At 41.6% G+C, this 12,180-nt stretch overlaps 1 protein-coding gene across 2 annotated transcripts in view; it reads right to left on the reverse strand.

Moving 5' to 3' along the window:
• The window catches only part of SLC9A2 (solute carrier family 9 member A2), an 85,291-nt gene that overhangs the window by 15,168 nt on the left and 57,943 nt on the right, over nucleotides 1–12,180 (reverse strand). For both annotated transcript variants that reach the window (XM_081591457.1, XM_081591458.1), the window contains exons 6-7: nucleotides 7,090–7,179; nucleotides 6,393–6,463 (exon numbers count right to left, since the gene is read on the reverse strand). In XM_081591457.1, coding sequence (XP_081447583.1) covers nucleotides 6,393–6,463; nucleotides 7,090–7,179 — 161 coding nt within the window. The remainder of the gene's footprint in view (nucleotides 1–6,392; nucleotides 6,464–7,089; nucleotides 7,180–12,180) is intronic.

The following is a 12,180-nucleotide window of genomic DNA, read 5'->3' on the forward strand; positions in this document are numbered from 1 at the left end:
TAGAACTATGATAAAATAAACTCCTATTTAAGGCACAAACATATGGTACTTTGTGACAGCAGCTCTGGCAAACTAATACTCTACATCCACTCTATCAACAGCTTCTGTTGGTTCCACCATTACAATACACACAAAATCAAATCATTCCTCCTGCCATCGCCCTGGGCCTAGCATTGCGTGCTAAGTCGAGTTAGTCTTGTCCAACTCTGTGCAACCCCATGGATTGTAGCCCACCAGGCTCTTCTGTCCATGGGATTCTTCAGGCAAGAATACTGGAGTGGGCTGCCATGCCGTCCTCCAGGGGATCTTCCCAACCCAGGGATAGAACCCATGTCTCCTCTGTCTGCTGCATTGGCAGGTGGGTTCTTTACCACTAGCACCACCTGAGCATTATCATCTCTCAACGGGTTATTGCAACAGGCACCAAATTGGTTTTCCTGCCTCTGCCACCATGTTTCTATAGCTTATCCTTGATGCAAACCAGCTGCTGCTGCTAAGTCGCTTCAGCCGTGTCCAACTCTTTGCGACCCCACGGACTGTAGCCCACCAGGTTCTTCTGTCCATGGGGATACTCCAGGCAAGAATACTGGAGTGGGTTGTCATGCCCTTCCCCAGGGGATCTTCCCAACCTAGGGAGAGAACCGGCGTCTCTTACTTACATCTCCTGCACTGTCAAGCAGGTTCTTTACCACTAATGCCACAGGGATCCCATTAAAGTGTAAATCAAGGACTTCCCTGGTGGCCCAGTGGTTGAGAATCCGCCTGCCAATGCAGGGGATATCCCTGGCCAGAAAAGATCCCACATCCTAAGCCCGTGCACTACAAGTAGTGCTTGGGCACTACTGAGCCCAAGCATTGCAACTATGAAAACTAAAACCCGTGCACCTAGATCTCGTGCTCTGCCACAAGACAGGCCACCACAGTGAGAAGCTCACGCACCAGCTAGAGAGTAGCACCCACTCGCTGCAAGCAGAGAAAGCCCCCACAGCAGTGAAGACCCAGCACAGCCAAAAATAAATAAATAAATAAAATTCTCAATAAAAAAGAAGTCAAACCATGAAACTCCTCCGCCTCTCACTGAGCACAAGTACAATGACCTGGAGGCCCTGCACCATTTGGAGCTGCCTGCCTCAAGGCTGTGCTGCTCTAACTCGGGTCCAGTCTCTCTGAGGCCACCCTTGTCCCAGAAACATGCCAGCCCTGCTCCTACCTCGGGGTCTCGGTACTTACTACTCCTTCGTTCAGGAACAGTCTTCCCCAAATACCTGCAGGGCTTGTTCACAGACCTCCTCTAAGTCTTTTCTTGAACATCATTTTCTCACAAGAGCCTTTCCTATCTACCCCACTAGAATTGTACTCCAGAACTTCCTCTTCTTCTCAGATACATTTTCCTCCATTGCAGTCAGCATTTTCTAATAGGCTATCCAATGCCTATTTACTGATTTTCTTCTCCTAGTGTTAGAATGATCCGTGGGCAGACCGTGTTTTGTGTTGTTTGCCTGTTTTCCTATCTTACCAGTGTCTAGGACACTGCCAGGTGCTTTGTAAGCTTAGAGGCAGACTGAATCATCCGGTCCAGTTCCTCCCTGGACCCACATCCTGTAACAGATCAGGTTACTTGGTGATGCCCCACCATGGCTGAGGTGACCTGCTCCGTCCTGCTTCCTGCCACTGAGATCAATAATGTCACCTGCTGTGGTCAATGGGCAGTTAGGAGACACGATGATGAGAGCAGAGGCTATGAACGGGCTTGCTCACTGGAGCTCACTTCTTATGCTGCCACATGGCATGAGAAGGATGTACATGGAGTGACTCCTTGGTCCCAGGACAAAGGTGAATGTCCTACGAAGCAGAGTTAAGTGACCCCAGTTATATCAGAGAAGGCAGGCCAGGATCAGCCGAGATGACCCACTGATGCTCTCAAGCTACAGCAAGACCAGGCCAGATGAGCTGACTCTCTGCCTCCTAACTTAAGTACTTTATTTCCTTTTTCTGCTGCAAAAAGACAATGTACTTCATTTTATTTTTTTGTATCAAAAATAATACATTTTTTTAAGCAGCATCATAGATTCTGAAGACATTTGTGCAGCATGTTCATGTGATGACAGAAGATGAATGCTTTCTGCATATGTCACCCTGAATTTGGTTCTTTGTGAAATATTGAACAATTTTTTCCCTTTGCTTTTGAGGGTTTTTTTTTAATTCTTTATTTTTTAATTGGAGTATAATTGCTTCACAATGCTGTGTTAATTTCTGCTGTACAACAATGTGAATCAGCTATAACAAGTGACTGCTCCTGTAAGCAGTTGAATATTGAGTTGGTTTGTATACAACTATTATGCCAATATTCAAGTGAATCAGTATGCAGTAAATATTTGATGAGAAAAAAATTAATGTGTTACAGTGATCACTATAAGTCCAAGGTAGTTTATAGGCACACCTGTGCCTATAAAGTGCCTATAAAGTGAACAATGTTAAGCCGCATTCATGGTACTAGTCCTTTGTTCCAAACATGGGAGAGCTAAGAACAATTACAGAAAGCTATCTTGAAAGGGTTTTGCTATTGACTGGTCTCCACACAAAACACCGGGCCTATTTTTATCTAAGTTTATTTTGAATTTCATGTGAAGCTCACTGAACCAGGACACCTGGCAGCCATACAACACCTTTTCAAACTTGTATTAATATTATTGTTGTTGTTGTTTTACTTTTCTTTCTCTTTTTTTTTTTTTTTTTTTGCCCAGTTGTGTCCGACTCTTTGCAACCTCACGGACTACATGTAGCCCTCCAGGCTCCTCTGTCCATAGAATTCTCCAGGTAAGAATTCTAGAGTGGATTTCCATTTTCTACTCCAGGGGATCTTCCCGACCCAGGGATCAAATCCGCATCTCCTGCACTGGCAGGTAGATTCTTTACCACTGGGAAGCCCAACTAGAGATTCACAAAAAGAATAAACATTAAAGACAGTGACATCTGATCTATGCAGTGTAGAATTTACACCCTTTATTTGCTCTATCTCCATATTTTTCATTTCTTCACCAAGCTACACATAGGTGGCTTTTTTATTATCATCAGACAACTTTTGCCAAACATGAGAAACATCCTTACTGTATGACCCTTTCACTTCATTTTCAAAGGGTCAAATGGCTCAAGAACCCTCTGGAAGGACCATTAGACATCCACAGTGAAAGGATTTCAGAGGGAAGAGAAGGATACCCAACATACCTAAAACAGTCGCTTGTTTTTCATGCCATTTTTGTAACATCCACCATTATGTACAGACCAGAAATGAGATCTGAGAACTCATTTCAAGAATGACCTGTGTCAGCATCACATCCCTTCACACAAACTTCTCTACTCTACCCGCAGTGCACAGTGTGCTTGACAATCCAGAAAGTTATTTGAATTTACCTGGAAAACTTCATGCATGCAAATATGTAAGGCTTCACAAATTTCTTCAGTGAAGTATGTACACTGCAGAGAAAGTGTCAGGTATGTCACAACATTACCTTCCAGACATGAATCAAAGTTGGCTCCACCATGTTTTGTATTTATGGTCCAATTAGCCCAGAGCTTACAGATGTCTGCCCAGAACAGACTCATATATAGAGATAAGGTGTCTTTGCCTGGAAGGCAGAATGAAGCTAGACTTTCTCTATTCCTTCACCTTCTGGACCAAATCACATGATCACAGGGCTCACCTCTGCCATCACCTACCACTGCCCCGGGGCCAACCAACCTCACTCGTGCACCACATCTATGTTTCCTTCTGTTTGGGCATCAGAGGAGTGGGATAAATCTTTAGTTCAATCTCCCCTTGGGAAAAGGACAAACTGCTCTGGATTACCATGTTCACTTACCACTTCAGAAAAGGACTGATACGATGTGAGAGAAAGAAAAGTGGTCGGGTTGAAAGGGATGCTGAAGATGGATAAAGGCATGGGGATTCCCTGGTGGCTCAGACAGTACAGAATCCGCCTGCAATGCAGGAGACCTGGGTTCGATCCCTGAGTCAGGAAGGAAGATCCCTCAGGGAAAGAAATGGCTACCCACTCCAGTGTTCCTGCCTGGAGAATTCCATGGACAGCAGAGCCTGGTGGGCTACAGTCAACGAGGTTGCAAAGAGTTGGACATGACTGAGTGACTCACTTTCACACAAACAACAAAGAACAAGAGGCAGAAAAGCCTGTATCATGGGCTTGGCATAGACATCCAGAGACCTAAAGCAGGATGATGTAGGGAGTCACAGCAGGGTTCTCTGCTCTGCCTCCTGCCTCCAAAAAAGTGAATACCACTAAGACAATTGGCCTTTTGTTTCACATTTTTACAACAGAGATTTTAATTCACTTTATTTTATTACTGAGTGCTCCCATCTCGCTAATCAAGTACTCTGTTCATACAAACAAAATATTTTTCCTTTAGTTATGAAGGAAGGCTATGTCCAGGGGCCTCTGTACATTAGCAAACAACGTGGTCAGGCTTGTGAAGGTTGTGCCAGCACTTGTAGACTCTATAACTCCTTACTTAATGATGCCACACACACACCCCTGTTTGCTGTGTGACTGTTTAGTTGCCTTTACTATATTGCAAAATTTTAAAGGCCCAAGTCTATGGCTTATAATTCTCTTGTAGTCCACTGTCATGTCAGAATATGTGAGCAAACAGTAAGCACTCAAAAATGCACTTATGTTAAATTATGTAAATTTGTAGGTTGGTGAACTTCATGTAAATTTGCAAGGGGGGAAAATCTGCTTGCAAGTTAGGAAAGAAAAGACAAGAAGTTGAACAGGGATCCACCAAATATATCTTGGGACCTGTCTGTCTCTCTTCAAGGACCAGCTGAAACACCCTACTTCAAAAGTCTTTCCCAGACAGTGATGTGCCGGCAAATTTAACACATGTTTGATTTGTAGCATTTGTCAGTTCCCTGGTTCACTCCCCCCATGGCTGAATCAAGTCACCAATGTGAATGGCATTGACTTAGATACATACAGTCAGCTCCCACCAGCCCATGGGAACTGCTCCTGTACCACACTGGCCCTAACCCTGCTATTAGAATTAATCCTTATTTCTTGATCCCATAAGTCTGTTTTTCAGTATATATTAAAGTGTGCACCTAATTCTGCCTGGTAGTCTACGTCTTGCATTTCAGCTATAAGACCCTTGAAGAAAGGCTCTAAATCTTTATTATCAGACATGTATACACACATATATGTGTGTGTGTATATATATATACACACACACACATATATATATATATATACACACACATATAAATTATATATTAGCTCAGACAGTAAAGAGTCTGCCTGCAATGCAGGAGATCTGGGTTTGACACCTAGGTTGGGAAGATCCCCTGGAGAAGGAAATGGCAACCCACTCCAGTATTCTTGCCTGGAAAATCCATGGACAGAGGAGCCTGACAGGCTACAGTCTATGGGGTCGCAAGAGTCGGACACAACTTAGCGACTAAACCACCACATAAATTTACATATACATAGAGAGAGATATACACTTATGTGCGTGTGTGCATGTTTAGTCATGTCCGACTCTACAATCCCATGGACTGTAGCCCACCAGGCTTCTTTGTCCACGGAATTCTTCAGGCAAGAATACTGGAGTTGGTTGCCATTTCTTCCTCCAGGGGATCTTCTCGACCCAGGAATCAAACCCACTGGCACGCAGATTCTTTACCACTGTGTCACCTGGGAAGCCCACACATCTATGTAAATGCACATAATTTTTCAGAGAAGTGTAACTTTAAAAATATTTGCTATTTTTTGCAAGTCTATGTATCTCCTCAGGTGCTCTGGAGCTCTGTATTTGACAAAGCCCCTCAACATGTGTGGGAGAACAGACAGTAATGGAACCCCCAGTTTTAAACCAAACAGACTGCATTCCTCGGCCTCCCCCACAGTGAGAAATGCCCATATAATTAGTCCTGGTCTTGCAAGGCCAGGCCATGTGATTCAACTGGAAGAACTGAGTGAACATAACTTTGATTAGGAGGAAGCTAGTATGTATTCTTTGTCTCTTTGTTGACTTTCTTCTTGGAATGTGCACATAATAGCTAGTGCTGCAGCAGCCATTTCTGGTCTGAAAGGCAACCTTGGAAATGGAGGTTCTTGGTGGAGGAAGGGTCCTGGGACCATGAGGAGTTTGTGGAGCGTAATTCACCTGTTAACGGTACACTGCCTACCTGATACTCACATAAGAGAGAAATAAGCTTCTACCTTATTAAAGCTACTATTGTTCTAAGCCTCTATGAGAGCCAAACTTTATCTTAAAGGACAGACTATGGCACAATAGGAAAGATCTGAAAGTCTGAAAAATAACACAAGTCAATGTGTCCTGCTCCCAGACTGATCCAGAGCCACTTAAAGCCTTCTTACTTGTCTCTCCAAAAGTTGTGACCCCAATGACCACAAACATCTTCAATCCCGGTCTTCACGTGATCAAAAAACTAAAACAGAAAAAGCCAGCTGGTTGATTAATTTTTACCTGAAATCAGTCATTTCTGTTTCTATTTACAGAAATTATTCATTCCTACTTATAGAAATGATAATGATTATTTCTGTGTGTAGAAATTATAACTATAGAAATTGATAGAATTCTAATAGAAATACCATTACTATTTCTATCATGCTTAAACTTCAAAGATGCTGATATTTTTTGGTTTTGGTCTGCTTGAGTTTTAACTGAAAACAAATAAGACAACAATTCATCTTCAAACAGATCCATGAGATGTTTGTCATATCAATAATTAGAATTCATATTTTTTAACACAATAGTTTGTAATTTTGGAAACTATGAAATATGGTCACAATTTTCCAGTAGAAACATTTCAGGCTGAAGTAAGGGCTAAAAGGGGATTCCTTGTCCCTGTATTCCTGCAGGTGTGTAGCCTCCATGGGGGGCTATGTTCATTCTATACTCAATTCACCTCTTCCTTAGCCCACCCCTCACACCCCATCACCCTCTGCCAGTTACCTCGTCTTCAGGAAATAAGACCATGGTGTCAAGCTGTCTGACTTAATCCAATAATTTTCCCTTTGACCATTTAAATTGATCTGCTACATTAACACCTACCCGACAATGGATTTCCTCACTGACAGCTTGCTGTTTCTTATTGGACCTCTTAACATCAAGGAACTCCACCAGTGGTCGGATAGTTATTCCCTGCACAAAAGAAGGGGAGAGGAAAACCTTATAAAATTCAAGAATAATTTGTAACCTCCTTATACTTGATAACCAATAAAAGACACCCTGCCCCCAAGACTTAACGGAGCATAAGTAACATTTTGTTAATTTTGTCTTCCTCTTTAAAAGCTGGCATATTTTCAGAGGGCCATGTCCCAAAAGCTGCTACTAGAAACAAAGAGGGGACAGGATGTAAGAAATGGAAAATGTGATACTCGGTAATTTTAAGAAAAAGAAAATCCTTCTAAGAAATAATAAAGGCTCATCCAGTTCAGAGGGATCATCTACTTGTTTTATTCACAGAAAATATTTCAATGACTCATTCATGAATCTGTTAAACAATCTGAATTGAGCTTTTACAGTGTCCATGTCAGAGGCTTGGGAATCGGGGACTCAGAGATGGATAGTTAAGAACCTCAGCTTGAGGACGTCATATTCTTGTGAGGAGAAGATACACACCAAACAGTTAACAAAGTAGAAACAGGAAGAATGAGAGAGATACACAGGGAGCAGGTCAAGGAAGCCTCTGCAGAAAGGTAACCCTGGATCTGAACCTTACAAGATGTTGTGCTGCTGTGCTCACTTGTATCCGACTCTGCAGCCCCATGGACTGTAGCCCACTAGGCTTCTCTGCCCATGGGGATTCTCCAGGCAAGAATACTGGAGTGGGTTGCCATTTCCTCCTCCAGAGGATCTTCCTGACCTAGGGATCAAACCCGCATCGCCTGCACTGGCAGGTGGATTCTTTACCACTAAGCCACCTGGGAAGCCCATTATATACATAATACTATGTAAATACTACATATATATATATATATATATATATATATATATACACACACATATATATATAATTATATACTCTCTCTGCATATGCATGAAATACATAATCCTACTTATGAAATGCACAAAACCTTTACAAAGAGAACTATAAATGTAATTAAAGGATGCTGAAAATATTTGAGTTTTAAAAAGACACAATTCTTAGATGAGATTACATAACACCATCATGATGACAATTTTATCTCAATGTATATGCAACACAATTCCAATCACATGTTCCAAAGCATTTTAAACAGAACGTGAATATTTAGTAGTCAAGAAAGTGTTCAAAATTAACCTGGAAGAGTCAACATAACCAGAAAAATTTAGACAAAATAGAATGGTAGTGAACTCACAGTTACCAAAATACACTCTCAGCTAATATGTTTAAAATTATGTGCTATGGGTACTAAAATAGGCCAGGGGGAAGAAGGGGTGAGAATGTGGGGTCAAGGAGGATCCCCAAGTTACTCGTCTGGTTGGCAGATGGCTGCCACCACTGGGCATGAAGAATTCATGGGGTCACTGGACTTAGGGAAGGGGTGAATATGTTAAGGGATGCTCCCTGACACGAATTTGATTCCTATTTCATCTCTCTACACATCTTTAAGTCTTTCCTTGGTGGCTCAGACAGTAAACAATCTGCTTGCAATGCTGGAGACCCAGGTTCGATCCCTGGGTCAGGAAGATCCCCTGGAGAAAGGAATGGTTACCCACTCCAGTATTATTGCCTAGGAAATCCCATGGATGGAGGAGCCTGGCAGGCTGTAGACCACCAGGTTGCACAGAGTGGGGCACAACTTTGCGACTAACACTTTCACTTGATAATATGAACTGTGAGACACATATTTTAAAGGAGGTCATTAATTTTGTTCTATCAATTCAGCTTCAAGCATTTTTCAGCTTTAATTTTCTAAAGCATGAATGATTTTAAGCAAATCTGGAATAAGACACACCTTGTGTTCTGCCTGTATTTCAGTCTGCCACTTTGAAATAACATAGGAGGTAATAAGCATTTTTCAATCAACACATAATCTGCCATTTTTAACTTATGTGATTGAAAATAGGTATCAGCACGTGGTTTGCAGTGATGGGTGATTTCATGAGTTTCAGATTCCATGAAGCCTCAAGGTTAATAATAGCTCTAGGGGAAAAAAATCAACAAAGTCCATGCTATTTATAAAATGATATAATGTGTTCTCAGTATACAAAGTGCAGTTTCATATGCTTTTATCTACCAGTATCCATTCAGTTAATAATAAGGCAGTGTCTTATATTTATAACAATAAAGTAGTGATGAGATGCAATGGAACACTGACACTGTCTTTTTTTTCACTCCCTGACTTTAATTTTCATTTTACATTGGAGTATAGCTGATTGTTGTTGTTGCTCAGTCGCTAAGTCATGTCCAACTCATTTGGATTCCATGGACTGCAGCACACCAGGCTTCCCTGTCCTTCACCATCTCCCAAAGTTTGCTCAAAATCATGTCCATTGAGTCGATGATGCCATCCAACCATCTCATCCTCTGTTGGCCCCTTCTCTTGCCCTCAATCTTTCCCATCATCAAAGTCTTTTCCGATGAGTTGGTTCTTCACATCATGTGGCTAAAGTATTGGAGCTTCAAGCTTCAGCATCAGTCCTTCCAATGAATATTCAGGGTTGATTTCCTTTAGGATGGACTGATTTGATCTCCTTGCAGTTCAAAGTGAAAGTGAAAGTCGCTCAGTCATGTCTGACTCTTTGCGACCCCATGGACTGTAGTTCATGGAATTCTCCAGGCCAGAATACTGGAGTGGGTAGCCTTTTCCTTCTCCAAGGGATCTTCCCAACCCAGGGATCCAACCCAGGTCTGACGGGCTACAGGAGCCTGGCAGGCTACAGTCCATAAGGTCACAAAGAGTCGGACACAACTGAATCAACTTAGCACGCACTTATCACGCATGTTCTAGTATTATATATATTCTCTCTGTTTTTCATTAGTCTTCTGTAGGTGTTTATGTTTTCTTTTTAAATTACCAAATGGGATGAATTTGTACATGTTCATTTCATGTCTAGCCATGTGGGTTAAAAAATAAAGAAATCCCTTAGTTTTCCAACAAACCACTGAAAGACATATTTACAAAGCATAAGTTAAATTTTCATACTTTCCAGCAGCTTTGGTGCAATAAACACAACACCCCAGAGCCAGGCCTGGCAGAGAGGAATGGTTACACAGTGGCCCCAGGGAACGTATCAGCACAGTGAGGTTTATTTTTCCCCTGGGCTTCCCAGACGGCTCTAGTGGTAAAGAAACCACCTGCCAAAGCAGGAGACAAAGGAGACAGGATTTTGATCCCTGGGTGGGGAAGGTCCCCTGGAGGAGGAAATAGAAGCCCACTCCAGTATTCTTGCCCGCAGAATCCCATGGACAGAGGAGCCTGGTGGGCTACAGTCCATGGGGTCACAGAGAGTCGCACATGACTGAAGTGACTTAGCATGCACACGCATGCCATCTCTGCTTTCTGCCCACCCTCAAGCCCTCACTCTTCTCATCCCAGCAAAGTGGGAAAGAAAAAGGAACTGCTGTCTGATTAAATAAGGTGCATTCTTTGGGTTTGTTCTTTGGGAAGAATTTTCTTTTGTTTTCTTAGGAATTAAATTTTATTAAAAAAAAACAAAACAGGGATTTGTGGCAGGGGTGGGTGGGTATGGCTTTATATTTCTTTGCTGATTTAGCAGTCAACTTCCAGAACAACTTGAAGAAACTGTTTTCATTCATTAAAAATTACTATCATGCTATCCTGTATAAGGCTTTCTCACATTCCACGTTTGATCAGAGAGATCATAAATACAGTTGTACACACAGTGTTTATTTTAGAATAATAAATCCTACTTACCCCATTTTAGGATGAGGTAAGTAGGGTAACAACCATAAAGTATTCAAGGAGGAACCTGTGAACTTGCAAATCCAGGTATGTCACAGTTCCAGACAATGACTTAACAGCCAGTTACAAAACCAGGCTACTATGGAGGCAAAATGAGACTCCATTCTTGCAATTCCAGTCAACCGTACTCCTTGATGGACTTCTAGTTAATAACTGAATGAATTTCCAGAATTGTGACAATCTGCTCTATAATTATAAGGACTAACTGAATAATAATTATTGGGCTCTAAAATACATTGAAAGGAGTTGAGTTTTCCTGTCTTTTAATATCATTTTACTTAATGTTATGATGAAGACAGAGAAAATCTCCAGGTTAAACACCAGCATCAGGTATTGTGTTTATGTACATATTTCCTCCGTACTGCCTGGGAGGGAGGTTTCATAATTCAGATGTTATAGCAAAGCAAACAGAGGCTCATGGAGGCTGTTAGAACACCAACCCCGAACAGCTTTACTGCAAAACCTGCACTTTTCATTACTGGGCTCTAGCTCATCTCAATCTGGATGATCATTTGAAAACCAGAGAGACAGCTTATATTGTCTATGTCATTACCAACCTCATTTAAATGAAACTGAATGTACACATACGAGCAATCAGAATTTTTTACTCATTCAATGTTCTGGCTCAGATGGTAAAGAGTCTACATGCAATTTGGGTTCAATCCCTGGGTCAGGAAGATCCTCTGGAGAAGGGAAAGGCAACCCGCTCCAGTATTCTTGCCTGGAGAATCGCATGGACAGAGAAGCCTGGCAGTCCATGGAGTCACAAAGAGTCAAACCTGACTGAGCACAGCACAGCACAGTTGATTTATGATGTTGTGCTATTTTCGGGTATACAGCAAAGTGTTCCCAGTATACATTTACATATATCTATTCTTTTTCAGATTCTTTTCTCATATAGGTTATTACAGAGTATTGAGTAGAGTTCCTGTGTTATATAGTAGTTCCTTATTGATTACCTATTTTATATACATTGTAGTGTGTATATGTTAATTCTAAACTCCTAATTTTTCATTCCCACAATGAACTTATTTACAGACACACTGTTCTTTTTTAACTTGACACATTAAAAACTTTCTTAATCAATGTTAACTATTGATATACACAGTGTTCATTCAAAGTCTTCTAACATGGGGAATCAAAACCTCACTTGCATCTTTTCGTTGAGCTCCAATTCCAAAAAAGCCAAAATACCAAGAGTGTAGTAATAATACCTTATATTAACCACCTA

This window comes from Giraffa tippelskirchi, chromosome 4 (genome assembly GCF_054371585.1).
Source record: "Giraffa tippelskirchi isolate mGirTip1 chromosome 4, T2T-mGirTip1v1.2.pri, whole genome shotgun sequence".
In the NCBI taxonomy this organism is placed as follows: Eukaryota; Metazoa; Chordata; class Mammalia; order Artiodactyla; family Giraffidae; genus Giraffa; species Giraffa tippelskirchi.